This window comes from Myotis brandtii, unplaced genomic scaffold (assembly GCF_000412655.1).
Source record: "Myotis brandtii unplaced genomic scaffold, ASM41265v1 scaffold244, whole genome shotgun sequence".
Classification (NCBI taxonomy): Eukaryota; Metazoa; Chordata; class Mammalia; order Chiroptera; family Vespertilionidae; genus Myotis; species Myotis brandtii.
In genome coordinates this window covers 189,849-208,829 of record NW_005359225.1, presented here as the reverse complement: position 1 = coordinate 208,829, position 18,981 = coordinate 189,849, and the positions used below count along the sequence as shown (strand labels likewise).

Sequence of the window (18,981 nt, the reverse complement as noted above, 5' to 3'; positions counted from 1 at the left end):
TTTAGAACTGGAGGATGGAGGAGGAGGGGATGGGGGGGTGAGGGGCGCTGGGGTGCCGAGGAATAGCAGGGTGGCTTCACAGACGACAGGAGGCGCTAGCTGGTGGACGCCCCGGCACAGCCGAGCGGCCCCAGCACGGCGCCGCGATCCCACAATACAGCGGCGGCCGGGAGCAGTCGAGAACCGCGTCCGACTGGGGAAAGAGAGACGCTCAGCGCCTTTCACTTTCCTCCCTCTTCCCGCCCCCGTCCCTCCATGTCCTTCGCTCCTCCCACTTAGAGCTCCACACAGCCTCGTGTGACAGGGGGAATGAAAACAAGGGAAGCCGGGCCGGTAGGCGGGCTGGAAGCTTAGGAGGCGGGACTTTCTGGGAACGGTAACCAATAGGCTTGAGGGGGCGGGGCTTCGGGCGGTGACGGGCGAAAGGTTCCTTCGGGGCGGGGAGGGGAGGGGCGGGGCCTGTGGGGGGAACACCTTAGATCCGAGGGCCCGAACTCAGTGAGGCGGGAGGAACTGCACGGAGCGGTTGGGGATCGCAGCTCCGTGAAGAGCGGGCTTTGGGTGAGTGTGGCGGGGACTCCGAGAACTGGAAGAGGGCCACGCGATGGTGAGGGGAGTTCAGGAGAGTGAATCAGAAAAAAAAAAGAGAATAGGGGAGGAAGAAGCACGATTGTGGGAGAACGTGGGAAAGGGGTACGGTAGAGGGGTGCCCTTAACTAGGGGTTGGGGCGGGACCTGTGTAAGGAGAAGTCTGCGGTTGTTTGCTGAGGGGCGTTGCTCTCCGCTGCGGTACAAGATTCGCGGCTTCGCTTTCGGAAAAACAGTGTCTGAGGGCCCAAGGGGAGGAGGGCCTACGGAACAGGGCTCGGCGGAGATCACCGTCTGAAAAGTTGGGGTCCTGCCAGGAGATCGGGGTCTGAAAGGACCTACCTCTGCAGGAGGACCAAGGGGTGAGAGGACTGGGCTGTGCTGTGCTGGCCTGGGTGTGAGGGAGAGGGGCTCTGTGGAGACTCTAGGGTCTAGCAGTGGTTCTCAACCTTCTGGCCCTTTAAATACAGTTCCTCATGTTGTGACCCAACCATAAAATTATTTTCGTTGCTACTTCATAATTGTAATGTTGCTACTGTTATGAATCGTAATGTAAATATCTGATATGCAGAATGGTCTTAGGTGACCCCTGTGAAAGGGTCGTTCGACCGCCAAAGGGGTCGCGACCCACAGGTTGAGAACCGCTGGAGGGGACTGGTCCGTGGGGTGGGAGCAAAGGGTGGGCTAGGACTCGGTCGCTGAGCGGGCGGGCGTGATAGGAGATTTGGTGGAAGAGCAAAAAGTTTGATAGAGGACAGGGTTCCACCTCGTTGGGGGCAGCAGTGAGCATTCTCCCACAAAGAATCTCAGAAAACCGTCAGTAATGCAAAATGGAATGTACAGCCTGAGATGCCCTGTGCATTGTGGTTTAGGAGCCTGAGCTTTAGATTCGGCCAGACTTGAATCCTAACAGAACCACTTGATACCATTGGGGAAGATTAATTTCTCTGAACCTCTGTAAAGTGGGGGTGATAACAGTGCCTACACCATAGGTTCTAGATAATTCACAGTAAATTGATTGGCACTATGCGCTGGCACATTGTAAGTACTTTTTTAAAAAAAGGAGTTCCTAAAATTTAGATTGAATCCAGCTATAATTTATACAGTTTACTACTTTGAGCCAAATTTTTCAATGTGCATTTAAAACTTAGATAGTACCTACTCCCTAAAAAGAATTTGAAGCAAGATACAATATAACCATGTAAAATAGGACAATTAATGATTAAGGATAATAAAGAAATTTATAGGCAGATAATTATGTTGGGAACAGAAAAATGCTTACCACAATTAAACGTTGCATTTTGTTCTGCATTTCTAGGTTTAAAAAAAGGGAAAACCATAATGGTCGACATCATTCTCATTATCTAAAGAAAGAAAAAAAATTACTCATTTATTAAAAGAGAAAAATTATAAGAGGAATTTATTACCTAGAATACTTATTTCTAATATTCAAACCCTTTCTAAAGGGAAAAAATGTTCTTTTGAAACATATCAAATACTTTTGAAAATTCCAGTTTAAGAAATACTGATGTACATGGCTTCCTTTAGTTCTTTGAATATATTTATAATAGCTTCTTTGAAGTCTTTGCTAAATCAAACATGTGGGAACACTCCGGTACAATTTCTTTTAAAAGAAAAATATCTTTTTATTTATTTTAGAAAGAGGAAGGGAGAGAGAGAGAGAGAGAAACATCAATGATGAGAATCATCAATAGGCTGCCTCCTGCACAATGGATCGAGACCAAAACCCCAGCATGTGCCCTGACCAGGAATCGAACCAGCAACCTTTTGGTGCACGGGAAGACGCCCAACCACTTGAGCCATACAGGGCGGAGCCACTGCTTTTTTTTATATATATATATGTTATTGTTGACAGTATAACAGATGTCCTCTATCTCCCCTTTCCCCCCATGCTCACAGCCTTTTGTCCACTCTGGATATGTGGAGAGCTTATTCCCTATGGCTGTGTCACCTCTGGGAAATTCCAATGAAATCCTTCCCTACTCTTCCAATCCATTGTTTGCCCCAAATATCAAGGAACCAGAGCCACCTGTCATCCATATTCACCTCCACTAAGATCACTAGTTTAAATCATAGTGCTTAAAATCAAGTGAGCCTCCTCTGACTATAGCAGCAAATCTGTTGTTTTTCATGCTCTGCTCCAACCACATTGAACCTCTGTGCCAACAGAATCAATGTGGGGACATGGGAGTGGTCCCAGGCAAGAACAACAAAATACCTTACTGTTCTTTATCTGAAATCCAGTGGTTGTCATAAATAAACACTTCTCAGTTTATATATATGCATTTACTAGTAATATAAATTACTAGAGTACCAGGTAGTTATTTTTTATAGTTTTGTCCAGCTTTATATTTGCTTTTGGGGAAAGGATTGTCAATCTCCTCACTCCATCATGCTGAAGTAAATCTCCACCTTTTCATTTTATCTCCCCAAAAAATATCCTGAGCATTCCTTCCCCAGTCTGAGAAGTAATTATACTATCTAGTTTCCAAGGCTGGATGTTTCAGGATCCTGAGAATAACAATGTACTTATTAGACCTCTAAAGAATATGTGACAACCACATAAATGAGAAAAATGCTTCTTAACTCATAGTGGATTAGGGCTAACTATATTTTGTATATATAATAAGGAAATTACTTGTCTTAAAAAATCCAAATACTGGCATTGTTCAGAAAAATTTAAGTTTCTAATTATTATAAAGTTGGACTGCTGAAACTTGTTCACTGACACATTTTGACTTGCATTATTAATGCTTTATCTCCCAACATTTATATTTTTAAAAATTCACACACAAATGAAAATGGAAAAACTGCCCATACCTTATTTCTGTCCCCTATTTTTCCACTTGCAATCATATACTTAGGTATCTTTTGACCCAATGGGGGGGAAAATAGCTAACATTCAGAACAACCAATAACAGGAAGAAGAGAAAAAAAATTTTTTTAAAGAATGAAATGTTGCCTGGCTGGTGTGGCTCAGCGATTGAGCATTGACCCAGAAACCAAGAGGTCACTGGTTCACTTCCTGGTCCTGCCCGATTGTGGGCTTGATCCCCAGTAGGGGGTGTGCAGGAGGCAGCTGATTGATGATATTTCTCACTTATTGAAGTTTCTATCTCTATTCCTCTCCCTTCCTCTCTAAAAAAAATCAATAAAAACATATTTTTTAACTGGGATAAAATGTTCCCCCTCATCGTGGATTCTTAAGCACGTTCTCCATGTATGCAACGTGCTAGCTGGATGTCTTTTGGCATAATTGTTACACGCTTGGACTGGATCGCACATAGGTTGGTGTCTTCAAAGAGGCCAACCACATAGGCCTCACTTGCCTCCTGCAAAGCACCAATAGCTGCATTCTGGAAGCGCTGATCTGTTTTGAAGTCCTGAGCAATTTCTCGCAGCAGATGCTGGAAGGGAAGTTTGAGAATCAGAAGTTCAGTGGACTTCTGATAATTTCATGGAGTGCCACGGTACCCGGCCTATAACGGTGAGGTTTCTTCACCCCTCCAGTAGAGGGCGCACTCTTTGTGAGCAACTTTGGTAGCCAAGTGCTTGACCACTCATCAATTTGTGAGCAGTCTGCTTTGTAGGAGCCATGGTGTAGAGCAGCGATTTTCAACCTTTTTCATCTCATGGCACACATAAACTAATTACTAAAGGTCTGCGGCACACCAAAAATATTATAATTTTTGGCGATGTGACAAAAAATATAGGTATAATGGTTTAGTCACACCGGACGACTATTGTGTTGGTTATTGTCATTTTTTTATTTGACAATCTAAGGGAAAAGAAGTCAGTGCCCCTAACTAAATAGTCAGGTATTGCATGTTTAAAAACTTCTTGTGACATACCAGTGTGCTGCGGCACACCAGTTGAAAATCGCTGGTATAGAGACCTCCTTACGTACCTCCCTTCTCCTTCTGCTAGAGCTCTATGAGCTAGAGGCGGCGTTAGCATTAGAGAGTGATAGTATTAGTAGTATTTAAATATATATTTTTATATAGTATACCTCCTGTATTTTGGAACGATTTCAACCTTCCTTTATAACTGATTTGGTACTTTTTTTTAAATTTCAGATTTCAGTTAAGTTCCTTATGTCTTCCCCTGAAATTGCTTCCCTTTCATGGGGGCAAATGAAAGTACAAGGCTCTACTAAAATCTATAAGGACTGCAAAGTGTGGCCAGGGGGAAGTCGGGATTGGGATTGGAGAGAAACAGGAACTGAGGTAAGCTATTAGTATTTGGTTGACACTGCATAAGGCTAACAAAGTGATTTCCACCATCCTAAGCTACAATGACCAAGTGAAGAGTAGCTCTCTCTCTTTCTCTATTCTCTCTCTCGCTCTCCTTGAGATATAATCCAAGTATGCAATTCAATGGAGTTTTTATTGTCATAAACTTATGCAGTAGTTAACCCCTACTAATTCTATCACCCCAAAAGGAACCCCCATAACCATTTTCAGTCACTGCCTATTCTTCCTCTCCCCCAACTCCTGGCAATTACTAACCTACTTTCTGTTGCTGTAGATGTGTCTATATTCATTCCAGATAAGCAGAATTATTCAATTCTCTTAGGATTGGAAATGCTGGGTCATATGGTAACTCTATGTTCAACCTTTTGAGGAACTGCCAGCCTGTTTTCTGAAGCAGCTGCACCACTTTACATTTTAGATTTCAGGAATGTATGATGTTTTCAATTTTTCTAAATCTCTCTACACCAACACTTACTATTGTTTGCTTTTTCTTTTTTTATGCCCCTTCTAGTGGGTGCGAAATGTTCTCTCATTGTGGTTTGGATTTGCATTTCCCTTGTATTGCACTTCCTCTGATATTCTCAGTGTGCAATGCCTAAGGTAGATTCTGTGTTCCATGAGTGGAGTCGGATGAAACAAGGGAGCCCTTACCTCTCAGGCACACTCACTTGGGACTCAGCCCCACAACAGACAGCTGGGGGCAGGACGTGAAACAATGGAGTCCTAGTCCTCCCTGGAAAAAACCTTTCCAGCTGGAAGATTAGAGGAGAAATATTCTTAGCTGCAGCAGTGGAGTGGAGTCCCCACCTCATTGATTTGGGAGTGGGGAGGCAGGCAGCAGTCCTTCTTTAAATACCATGATTTCTCACCTTTCCTATCAAATATTTATAGAAATCCTTTAATAGATGTTTCTTCATTTGCTGTTTGCTCTCAGGATCATTTCCGAAGGCTTTGAAAGATTTTTGTTTCTGTTTTTTTTGTGTGTTTTTTTTTGTTTTGTTATTGTTGTTTGAATGATTTTTTTCTGACTTGTTCCGTGGGCAATTTAAACTCAACATATCCAAATGGACTTCATTTCCCTGTTCCTACCTTTCCACACAGGTATCTAGGTACTCTCTTGTGTTCCCTATCTCCATTAATGGTACTACTATCCACACAGTCAGTTAATTAAAAGGGAAACCGCAGAGACAATTTTTATTTCTCCATTTTTCTTCCCCACCACAGCTAACAAAGTACATTTGTTGATTCCACCTCAGCAAAGTCTCTCAAAGTTACTTCCTCCTGCTTCCTCAGTTTTCTCTCCTGAACTATGGCATTGATCTCCCTAGCTGGTCATCCTGCCTCTTAGTCTGCCTTTTTCATGTCTCTCTTCTGTTATAACTTCTAAAAGATGAAGTTGCTGCCAGCACCTGTTTGGCTCAGTGGATAGAGCATCGGCCTGCGGACTGAGGGGTCCCAGGTTCGATTCCGGTCAAGGGCATGTACCTTGGTTGCAGGCACATCCCCGGTAGGACATGTGCAGGAGGCAACTGATCGATGTTTCTCTCTCATCGATGTTTCTAGCTCTCTATCCCTCTCCCTTCCTCTCTGTAAAAAAAAAATCAACAAAATGTATTTTTTTAAAAAAAGATGAAGTTGCTCATGTCTCTGCTCTGCTTAGAAAACTTCAACGGCTTTTCATAGACTTCAAAATTAAATAGGACAGTGTTCACGGCCATTTTTTTTATGATACAGTTCCAAATTAGCCTTTTATTCCATCTCCTATATTTAATAACATGTGTCTGAAGACCTAGCTATCCCACACCAAATACTTATTGCCTTCCAAACCTACCATTATCTTTCATTTTGTATCCTTTGTGCCTTTGCTAAAACCATTTCCCTTACTTGGAATGACACACTCCCTTTTGAAATCTTAAAATCCTTCGATCCCTAGCATCCGTATTATCTCCTCTAAGAAGCACTTTCTCATAAGCCTGGTGAGAATGAGCAGCTTACTCCCTCCTCAGTATTTCTGTAATACTTGCTGCCTCTATTACAGCACTTAGCACAGATTGCCTGATTATAATGAGTGTATTTATGTGTTTTCCTCACTAAGTCCCCAAGTTGTTAGTATTCCTCACTAAGTGGAGAGCTTCCTAAGGGTAAGAACTATGCATTTAGCCCAGAGCCTATAAAATAGGAGCTCAATACATTTTTGCTGCATTGAATTTTTCATTATAAATGTCATTAAACCAATTTTTAAAAAATCTTTTGTGACATTCCTTCTGAGGTAGGTTAATGTTGTATTTCTTTTCTTATTAGTTTAAAAAGGGAAGGGGTAGGTTTTATAGTGATTAAACAATGGAAATATCAAGAAAATGTATTGTCTTCAACCAGTGTCCTTGCAATGGTAATTACTATTGCCTCCTAATTCTCTATCCATCATTTTTAAGCAGCTACTATATAACTGCTCAAATATAGCTTTTCCAGAGTCACACAATATATTTTGGAATTAAGTTTTGAACCCTAGTCTTACTCTAAAGCCCATACTTTATAACTGTTCCATACTATCTTCACTCATTTCTATCCTAAAGCAATAACTATCTTATTAGAGAAGATCCTTCTGTGTAGAAACATGCATAGATCGCTCATTTATATATCCTTTTGTTAGGCTGAAAGTGGTCAGGATGGAAGATGGAAAATAAGTGTACTCAACAATGAAGATAAATTTTTTTAAGTGTAAAATTAAAAGAAAGCCAAACCAATTAGCACCCACACCAGGAGAACTTTAAAGGACCTATGGAAACTTTATCCCAACTTTTAATTTTGAAAAATGTTAATCCTAACACACAGCTGTATGAATAATACAGTAAATACCCATACACCCTTTATCTAAGTCCTCAAGTTGTTAGCATTTTACCATATTTGTTTTTCTCTCTAAACACACACACATACACACACACTCACACACATTCACACACTTCTCCCCCAATCATTTGAGAGTAAAGGGCAGATATCGTATTTCAGCATTTCTCCCCTAAGGACATGACCATTCTCCTACATAGCTACAATACCATTATCATAGATAAGGATGTTATCATTGACACAATATTATCTAATACACAGTCTATCTTCAAATTTCCTCAAAGTTCCAAAAATATCCTTTATGGCTGTTGGTTTTGTGGGGGTTTTTTACACATAATGCAGGCGGAGGCATAAAGTGAAACACAATCCCCAGGGAGTGGTACAGCCGACCAGACTAGAGGTTCTTGTGCTCAGACAGTGCTACCTACAGAGACAGATGAGTTGGTACTAACCCTCTCTGCTCTTGTGCTGGTTTACTTTTGCTCTTGTTTTTTTTGTGTGTGTGTTTTTTAATATATTTTATGGATTTTTTACAGAGAGGAAGAGATAGCGATAGAGAGCTAGAAACATTGATCAGCTGCCTCCTGCACACCTCCTCCTAGGGATGTGCCCACAACCAAGATACGTGCCCCTGACCGGAATTGAACCCGGGACTTTTCAGTCCGCAGGTTGATGCTCTACCCACTGAGCCAAACTGGTCAGGGCTTGCTCTTGTTTTTATTCACCTTTCAACCTGGTTGATGTGGGCAGCCTATATTGAACTCTTCTGTGTTAAACCTCTCACTCTTTTTTCTTAATTTTGAAAAATATTGAACATATTTAACAAATTTTAAAAAAAATAGGAAAGACACTTGTATACCATCAACCTATATTCACCAATTGTTAACATTCTGCTACATTTGCTTGTTTGTCTCTCTGTGGCACTTTCTCAATAATGATTTCTGTTGAATCATTTTAAAGTAAGTTGCATACATCATGAAACTTGAACCCTAAATACTTTAGCATGTGTGTGCTAAAACAAAGTTGTTCTGCTACACATAATCACAATATTACACTCAACATTGATATAACACTAAACAATGTAAGAAACTCAACATTGACTCCATGTCAAATTACAATTATTCCAATAAAATAAATGTCTTTTGTAGCTGGCTTACTTTTCTAATCCAAGATATATTCATTTTGTTGTCATGTTTCTTTAGTCTCTTCATTTAAAACCAGTTCGCCACATTTTTTTCCTCTTTTATGACACAGGTGGTTTTGAAGTGTCTGGAACAGTTGTTTTGTAGACTAGTTCACAATTTAGATTTATCTGATTTTTTTCTATCACGATTAGATTCAAATTAATCTTTTTGGCAAGAATGTTCTTGTCATTGCCAAGATAGTCAATTATGTCTTCAGTGCATTATATCTGGAGGCACATAAAATCAGTTTGCTCAGTACCTGGTGAGGTTGTTTGATCACTTGGTTAAGTTGGTACCTACCAGACTTCTCTATTATAAAAATACATTTTCCCATTTGTAATCAGTACATAATCTGTAGAGTAATATTTTGAAACTTTGTGATTATCTTATTCCCTAGCAATCTTTCATCCAATGATTTTAGCATTAACTATTAATCCTTGCCTGAATTTATTATTACATTAGTGATTACAAAATGGTGATTTTTTTTTAAAGGTTGGGGGTTTTTTGTTTTGTTTTGTTTTTTAAATATATATATATTTTTATTTCAGAGAGAAAGGGAGAGGGAGAGAAAGATAGAAACATCAATGATGAGAGAGAATCATTGATCAACTGCCTCCTACATGCCTCTGACTGGGGATCGAGCCCCCAACCCAGGTATGTACCCTTGACCAGAATTGAACCTGGGACCCTTCGGTCCACAGGCTGACGCCATATCTATTGCGCTAAACTGGCTAGGGCGAAAATGGTGATTTAAAAATATATATATTTTTATTGATTTCAGAGAGAAAGAGAGAGGGAGAGAGAGATAGAAACATCAATAACGAGAGAGAATCATCGATTGGCTGCCTCCTGCACGCCCCATGCTGGGGATCAAACCTGCAACCCGGGCATGTGCCCTGACCAGGAATCAAACAGTGACCTCCTGGTTCACAGGTTGATGCTCAACCACTGAGCCATGCTGGCCAAGCCAAAGTGGTGTTTTTTTGTAATTCTATCACTTCTTCTACATTCATTAGCTGGATTCTTCTGTGAAGAAGAGGTTTTCTTCTACACTATCACCATTTTTATTATCACTATTATCACTCATGTTTTCTTTTTTTAAATTTAGTAAGTGCTATGTCTGAATGTTTGTGTCTCCCACCAAAATTCATATGTTAAAATCCTAATACCCAAAGATGAAGGTATTAGGAGGTGGGACCTTTGGGAGGTGCTAGTCATGAGGGAGGAACCCTCATGAATGAAATTAGTGCATTAGAAAAGAGACTTCAGAAAGATCCCTTCCACCGTGTGAGAGCAGTGAGAGGGGGCTCAGCTATGAACCAGGAAAAGGGCCCTCACCAAACTCAGCCTGCTGGTACCTTGACCTTGGACTTCCAGCCTCTGGAGCAGCAGTTCTCAACCTGTGGGTCGCGACCCCTTTGGCGGTCGAACGACCCTTTCACAGGGGTCGCCTAAGACCATCCTGCATATCAGATATTTACATTATAATTCATAACAGTAGCAACATTTTATGAAGTAGCTATGAAGTAGCAACGAAAATAATTTTATGATTGGGTCACAACATGAGGAACTGTATTTAAAGAGCCAGAAGGTTGAGAACCTCTGCTCTAGAGCATGAAAAATAAATGTCTGTTGTTTTATAAGCTACACAATTTGTGGTATTTTGTTGTAGCAGCCCACAGAGAATAAGAACATGTTTTAATCTCTTACCATCTATAATAATAAAAGCATAATATGCTAATTAGACTGGATGTCCTTCCAGATGAAGCCAGGGCTGCGAGGGAAGCCCGGGTCCCGGGTGCCAGAGGGAAGCCGGTGCCGGCAGCTGGGGGAAGGAAGGCCTACTCTTGCAAGAATTTCGTGCATTGGGCCTTTAGTAATTAATATTTTTTGAGGTTTAAGTTGTCCCAAATTTAACCAGTGTTCTTGTGACATGTTCCCATCAGTTTTTTTTACCACTGCGTTGCTTTCTGGCATAATAGATATCTTTTTCCTGGGTTCAGCCATTTCTTCAGGGAGCCCTGGTTCCTTTTAGTGAGAAATGATATCTAGAAACCCAAGAGCTGGGTATTAGGTGGGCTCATTACTACTGAGATGTCACTACATCTAAGCCCATTCAGTATACAGAGCCAGAAAATGTGTGTGTGTGTGTGTGTGTGTGTGTGTGTGTGTGTGTGTGTGTGTGTGTAATGAGTTCATAATTATACTTCTAGCTCAACCCAACAGCCCCAGATGTTTTCCTCTGTGTTGTTCCACCATCTCCTTGAGCATTTGAATGGTGGAACAGGTTGAAGCCATGGCCAGAAGTCTAACTTAATGGAAGAAGAAAGAGAAGAAAAGCTCATGCTCAATGTTTCAAGGCTCAAACCTAGACATGGCATTTCTTCTGCTCGTATGCCATTGAATTCTTATTGGTGATAGCATAGTCACATGTTCCACACCTAGATGCACAGGAGCACAGAAAATGGAATCTAGCTGGGCAGTAGAAAGGGGGCAGATTGGATTTTGAAAGAACTAGCAGTCTGCCACTATGAGATGTGAGGGTAAGTCTGCTAATGGACTTTTGGAAATGATTTCCACTCTTCTAAACTAATAAAGAAGCACATTACTAGACCACACATCTGTTTTTAATGTTTTATTGATTGATTGATGAGAGAGAGAGAGAGAGAGAGAGAGAGAGAAACATTGATTTGTTGTTCCACTTATTTATATATTCATTGGTTGATTCTTTTGTATGTGACCTGACTGGGGATCAAATGCGCAACTTTGGTGTATCGTGATAACACTCTAACCACCTGAGCAACCTGGCCAGGCCTGTTTTTAATAATTGGATAATTTTAGTGTGTAAAATCTGTTTTCTTTGTAATCCTATACATTTTCCCTTAAGCTTTTAAAAAATTTGCTGAGAAGGGAGCCATAAGCTCCACCAGATTGATTGCCAGAGTGGCCTATGGCACAAGAACAGATGCCTGTGCAGAGGCAGGAAGATCAGTTTAGAGGCTGTAATTCCCCAAGCGATAAGGAGAATGTGACTTGGGCAGTGTCCACAGGGACAGATTCCAGAGATCCTTTAACCTTCACTCACAGAATCCGCTTTCATCAGCAACACAACCAGATGACAGCTTTGCTTCTAACATTTATGCTCACTTCATTTTGGCAGGAGGAACTGCTTCCTTGAAAGTGTAATTTAGGAATGTTTTCTTTTCAAATTCGATATAGAAGAGGGGGAAATGTCTAAGCCATATAGGATGCCACCTTATTGTTTAGCTGGCATGATGGGTATTAGCTGGACATTTCCCCACAATTAATAGCTTCCCCCCAAGAAAACACAATAAGCTTTTACAACCTTACAACACCCTCTGATGTAAAGCCTCTTTAAAAAGAGGAACAGAGTCAGAGCCTTAGTGGTTTGCCCCCAGGGACTGGAAGAAGGAGAGGAGGAGCTGGAGGCAGGTTGAGGACGCCTCAGTAGCAGGCCTCTGCACTAGGCTGTGAGTAATCGCCTGCCAACGCCTGGATCCACAGGCTGCTGCAGTGAGTGTTCATTGCTCTGCATGTGACACCCTGGGCCTGCAGTATAGCACACACAGCAGCCGAATTTGTCACTTGAGTTCCATTGATTGGCAGCTCTGATGGGCTGCTGCTGTCTCCAGTCTCTGAATCTCCGGATGATTATGGTTTTGAATTCTCTTGACCTTTCACCCCCTTCCCACTTGCCATGTTTCCTTATACCAGAATGTGAGCTCTTAGAGTCAGGGCATCATGGTGCTTCTCAAAGTATGTGCTGTCCTTTGTTAAATGAAGGAATCATTCAGTCATGGAGGTGGATGCATTTACTTAAGGAAGGTGAAGCTTTCCAATCCTAATTTGTAATTCTGTTAAGTATTTGCTTTGGTCATAGCTTCTGGAAAAAATGTTAGGTTCTCCATTTCTTCACTGTTTAGTGCAGGGTGGTTCTAGGATTGATCAGAGAGCTGTGGAAAAAAGGCATTTAATCCAATCCTCTTACATTATTTAAGTACCGATTATTGTAATCAATAATATTATAATCAGAAACAATATCCCCTTTTTTGTTTTGCCTTTTAAAAATTTATGAACCTAAGTAACTTTAAAGAATAAGAATTCAGCCGAAACCGGTTTGGCTCAGTGGATAGAGCGTCGGCCTGCGGACTGAAAGGTCCCAGGTTCGATTCCGGTCAAGGGCATGTACCTGGGTTGCGGCTTCACCTATTTGTACTACTTAATATATAATGGCAAGGGACAATTGCCAACAATTAGCTTCTGGAAAGTGGCCAATCTACCCATATTGAACTGATGTTTGCCCCAACAGAGTTCCCAAGACTTGAAAAAAAAAAAAAAAAAAGAATAAGAATTCAATCTCTCCTAACTGGGAAAGCTGAAGGCAGAGATACTATTCAGAGACACCTGGGCACTAACTCTGCGGCCTCTCTCAAGATGAGGGTGTGCCCTTGCTGCTGATCAGTTTGGTTCACTCTATGAAATGCAGGTGTTCTAACTTAGAACACTCTTTGATATTCCCTGAACATAAGCTCATACAGTCTGAGTGTAAATTCCATAGGGAGGTGCTGAGGAGGTAAGTCAGAATAGACAAGAGAGAGACTGGCTTTGCTGTCAGCTCTAGAGCACTTGCTGACGAAGTGAAGAATGTCAGCGGCAGTTGCTCACCCGCGGAGAATCAAGAGACATGGAGGGAGGAAGCCAGCAAAGACAGGCTGCCTCTGCTCCTGCCTTGGAGCCACCTGCCTTCTGTTAAGTTTGCTTCCTTGCCTAAATAAATCAGGAAGTATGTGGCTGTAGGAGCTGTCTTCCTGCTCTATTTTCTATTTTATTTATTTACTTGTTAATTTCCTGTATCTATTTTATTTATTTACTTGTTAATTTCCTGAATAATTTTAGACTTACAGAAAAGTTACAAGGATAGTACAAAGAATTCTCACTTTTACCCAGGTCCAACTGTTAACAATTTTTCATATTTTCTTTTATCATCCTCTCCATTGATATATATTATTTTTTGAACTGTTACAGATATTATACTCCTTTACTCCTAAATGCCTGTATTTCCCCCAGAGAACAAGGACATTCTCTTACATAATCATAATACAATGATCAAAATCAGGAAATTAACATTGATACAATACTTACTATACAGATCTTATTAATATTTTGCCAATTAACCTAATACAGATGTCACATTTACTTGTCATATTAATGGACTAATATAGGATTTTTTTCATTATTTAGAGAATATTAGTTTCTGTGGGATCATATAGTTTTTTCTTTACTTTTTAAAATCCTCACTCAAGAATTTGTTATTGATTTTAGAGAGGGAGAGAGAGAAAGAGAGAAACATTGATGTGAGCGAGAAACATTGATTGGTTGCCTCCTGCATATGCCCTGATGCAACTCAGGTACGTGCCCTAAACTGGGAATCGAACCCGTCACCCTTTGGTTCATAGGCTGATGCTCTATCTTATTCTATCATAAGAATCTAGTGCAGGATTCTTATGAAATCCTTCCACAGTCCAAATTTTGGCATCATGTCCAAATGCTTTCTTCTCCCACCTCATCTCTTTCTATTCCCTCCCCTGTCAGTTCCACTCCAGTCATACTCAACTATCTATAATTCACTAGGTTTTTCTTTCCTCTGAGCCTTTGTACATGCTATTACCTTAACTTGGAATGCCTTGTTCCCTGATTTCCTTTAACTTGGCTAATTCCTGGTTGTCTGTTAGGTCTCGGCTTAAATGTCACCTCCTCTGGGATGCCTTCCCTGACCACCTGCCCCAACTCCCCTATTAGTACATGTAGACCCCAGGAAAAGCTCCAAGACTGAAAATTTATCTCCATAAGTGGAGAGCAGACAGGGACTGAAGAAAGAGGCTGGCCACTCCAGTCTGGTAATTAATAGAGTTGATTAAGGGAAACTTACCTACAAGGCATGCAAAATGGATCCATGAGCCGCTTGGCAGGGCCAGATAATTATATAGGATTTCAGGGAGAGCGGGGGCTGGGGGTTGAGTAGTCACAGGTGTGTGAATGCCACCAGGTATGGGAAATTACATGCTTGACCAGCTCAGGATAACAACCTGTTCCAGGAACCAGCACATAGCAGGAGGCAAGGAAGGGGTGCTGATTTATGTCAGAATGAGTATCAATTACAATCATACAGTCTTTTAAGGGGGATTGCAGAAAGCAACTCCCATTCTGGCCTTGGTCCAGGTTTCGGGACAGACAGCGGTCATGTCAGTCTCTCTTCTCCACACACCCCAGGTCTGATGTCAGTGCTCGTTCACTATGTTGTACACACCGGGAGCTTACTTCCTTGTAGCACTTGTAAAAAACTACTTTAATTTCTTCTTAGTCTGCTACATTTTGCACTAGACTTAGAGCTCCTTAAGGGCAGCAATTTATCATCTGTTATTCCCAGGGCCCAGAACAAAACATTTCTTCAATGAATGAATGGGTGAATGAATGAATCCCATAAGAATGCCAATTACAAAGAAAGATTAAAAGAGCAGGTAGCTGGCCCTAGCTGGTTTGGTTCAGTGGATAGAGCGTCGGCCTATGGACTAAGCAGCGGTCCTCAAACTACGGCCCGAGGGCCACATGCGGCCCGCCAAGAAACATTTATCCGGCCCAAGAAACATTTATCCGGCCCGCCGGGTGTTTTTGCCGCCGCTGTGTGCATAGGAATTTGTTCATAGTTTTTTTTTAAACTATAGTCCGGCCCTCCAGCGGTCTGAGGGACAGTGAACTGGTCCCCTGTTTAAAAAGTTTGAGGACCCCTGGACTAAAGGGTTCCGGGTTTGATTTCGGTCAAGGGCACATGCTCAGGTTGTGGGCTTGGTCCCCAGTAGGGGGCGTGCAGGGGGCGGCCAGTCAATGATTCTCTCTCATCATTGATGTTTCGAACTCTCTCTCCTTCTCCCTTCCTCTCTGAAATCAATAACAATATTTTTTTAAAAAAAGAAAAAAAAAGAGCAGGTAACTGGTATACTTTTTCTTTTCTCACCCAGCATTCTCCTGGTGTGCAGCCTGCAGATGTGGAGGAAGTTGTCAAGAAGGGTGTGCAGACCCTTGTGATTGGCCGAGGGATGAGTGAGGCCTTAAAGGTAGGTATTTGTGAATATAATGTCCTGAGGACAGCTGCTGATCTCTTGGACCTTTACCTTAGAGATATGTCCTTGTTAGGAGTTCATCTCTATATAGCATGCACCCTCATATTGCTGATGAGCTAGCGGATGTCCCAGGATCAAATAATGGCTGCGTACTACTCATCAGGGGTGGACTCTCCTGTCTCTACCTAACCCTGGACTTGTATTGCTTCCAGTATTTCTCAGAAAGTCCTCAATCTTGGTATTTCTCAAGCTCTACAACTATTAACATTTTGTTCTTTAGATTTTTATAGAACTTTATATTTTATAGTAGATTTTATAATACTTCTCTCTTCTTAGATGCATTCAAATTATGTTTTCCCCCTTTATGAAAAAAATATTTATTTTAATTTTACTTACAGAAAAGATTCAATGCAGAAATGCAGAAGGAAAAGGTGAAAGATTTTCCCTCTCCAGTCTCCACACTTGGGCATACTGCTCCAATTTTCTAAGCATCTGCAAATATATACACACTTACATATATGTGATATAGGTATACATGAACATACTTACAATCATTTTTACATAAATAGGGTCACACTATACATATTGCTCTGTAACATTTTATTCACTTACATTATTACATTATGGACAGCCTTTCACATAAGTATATAGAGATCTACCTTAATCTTTCCTTTAGATAGATGTTCTAAAATCCAGCTTCCTGATGAAGGTGCCCTTTATTTATTTACTAGAGGCCCAGTGCACAAAATTCATGCACAGGTAAGGGCCTATTGGGGTCTTCCAGCTGCGGGCCGAAGCCTTCCTTCCGGCTGCTGGCTGGGGCCTCCCTTCCCCAGGCTGCCAGCTGCTAGCTGCTGGCTGCTGGCCGGGGCCTCCCTTTGTTCCGCCCCACCCCCTGGTGGTCAGCACATGTCATAGCGAGTGATCGGTCTCCCAAACTCCCATGGGGACAATTTGCATATTAGGCTTTTATATATGTATATGTGTGTGTGTGTGTGTGAGAGAGAGAGAATTTTCAGTTTAACCTAATTTTTTCCTTGTTAAAATAATTCCTATCTATAAAGTTACTGTTATTATAAAATTGTTCATATAGAAAACATTCAGGACAAGCCAGAGTTGAGAATATCTAATAATAGCTTCCATTATTGAGAAACTTTTATATAAATTCATTTACAAATATTTATTTAGCACCTTCTATAGGTTAGAAACTATTCTATCTTGTCACACTGGGGACAACAAGATAAGACAAAACAAGGTTCATGACCCTCACGTGTCATAAAAGAGTATACAATTTCAGATCATAATAAATTCTATGAAGAAAATGTTGACTTCTGAGGGGCTCCTCTCAATGGGGTGGCCAAGAGGCTTTTCTGAGAGGACACTGTACTTGCAGTATGCATACACTAGGTAACCTCATCCTCAACCAACCCTTTAATGTGTCATTACCCCATTTTACAGGGGAGGAAATTGGGATCGAGAGGCTTTAAATAGCTGGCTTAAGATCTCTTGGTTGGTACATGGCAAAGTTAGAATTTAGGCTCAGGTTGGACTGACTAAAACATTTAACATTTACATGGTTTGGGGTCTGCACCATGCCAGACAATTACATACCTTCGCCAAATTAGTTCTCATACCAACCCTGGGAGCTAGGTATTATCATCCCTATTTCCATACAAAGAAACAAAGACTCAGGGAATTTAATTCACTTACCCAGGGTCACACTGCTAGCAAGGACTTAAATCCAAGGCTAACTCCAAAATCAGTGCTTTTTCCATTTCATCTGAGATTTTTTTTCATCATCTGAGATTTATGCATACATATCATGATACTGCTGTCAACTTCTTAGAAAGCCTTTTTAACTCCCTGGGGCTCATGGCCAAATTTTTTGGACCAGTGACATTCTGGGTGATTGAGGAGTAACACTTGTCCCTGTCTAATTCTGTAGAGTATACTTGCTTCATGGCAGAAAGGAAACCCTGGGGACCTCCCCCAACCACTTATTCATCTTTTTCCTTCCTCCCAGGTCCCCCCATCAACCCTGGAGTACCTTGAGAAACAAGGCATTGATGTACGAGTACTCCAGACAGAGAAGGCCGTAAAGGAGTACAATGCCTTGGCTGCCCAAGGTGTCAGGGTCGGAGGGGTCTTCCATTCCACCTGCTGATGAAGCCTTAAAACAAATCACTGTCCTGGCCAATATGGCTCAGTTGGTTGGAGCATCTGTGCACCAGAAGGTTGTGGGTTCGATCCCCAGTTGGGGTGAGTGTGGGAGGCAATTGATTTATCAATATCTCTCTCTCACATTGATGTCTCTCTCTCACTCTCCTTTCTCTCTCTTCCTTCTTCTCTAAAATAAAATTTAAAAATAAATAAAATAAATCACTAAGCAATAATGCCTCTGACTACCACTCTTAACCACTCTTCACACCAGCCTCCCCAAGCATTATTTTTAATTTTTTTTAATTGATTTCAGAGAGGGAGGGAGGGAGAGTGAGAGAGAAACATCAGTGATGAGAGAGAATCATTGATTGGCTGCCTCCTGCACGCTCCACACTGGGGATCGAGCACGAAACCTGAGCATGTGTCCTTGACCGGAATCAAACCCAGGACCCTTCAATCCGTAGGCCAATGTTCTATCCACTGAACTGGCATGGGCTATTTTTATTTTTTATTTTTTTACATACATTTTTACTGATTTCAGAGAGGAAGAGGGAGAGAGAGATAGAAACATCAATGATGAGAGAGAATCATTGATCGGCTGCCTCCTGCACACCCCCTACAGGGGTTTGAGCCACAACCTGGGCACATGCCCTGACCGGGAATCGAACCATGACCTCCTGGTTCACAGATCAATGCTTAATCACTGAGCCACACCGGCTGGGCGTCAAGCATTTTTGAACAGCTGCTCATGCCAGGTCCTGAGCTAGGAAGGCTTTGGGATGCATGGGTGAC

At 41.6% G+C, this 18,981-nt stretch overlaps 1 protein-coding gene across 1 annotated transcript; it reads left to right on the top strand.

The window, feature by feature from the left end:
• Positions 1-458: 458 nt before the first annotated feature.
• AAMDC (adipogenesis associated, Mth938 domain containing) lies at positions 459-18,215 on the top strand. The gene is made up of 4 exons (XM_005867027.2): positions 459-561; positions 4,686-4,835; positions 15,928-16,023; positions 18,053-18,215. Exons 2-4 carry the CDS (start codon positions 4,704-4,706, stop codon positions 18,191-18,193), a joined length of 369 nt encoding a protein of 122 aa, XP_005867089.1. The 5' UTR covers positions 459-561; positions 4,686-4,703; the 3' UTR covers positions 18,194-18,215.
• Positions 18,216-18,981: the final 766 nt, after the last annotated feature.

What these genes read in the sequence shown, in the direction of transcription:
- AAMDC (XM_005867027.2), top strand. Translation starts at nt 4,704, where the DNA reads ATGTCTTCCCCTGAAATTGCTTCCCTTTCATGGGGGCAAATGAAAGTA. An exon ending in GGAGAGAAACAGGAACTGAG is followed by an intron (nt 4,836 to 15,927) that starts GTAAGCTATTAG and finishes TTTCTCACCCAG; the next exon opens with CATTCTCCTGGTGTGCAGCC. An exon ending in GGATGAGTGAGGCCTTAAAG is followed by an intron (nt 16,024 to 18,052) that starts GTAGGTATTTGT and finishes CCTTCCTCCCAG; the next exon opens with GTCCCCCCATCAACCCTGGA.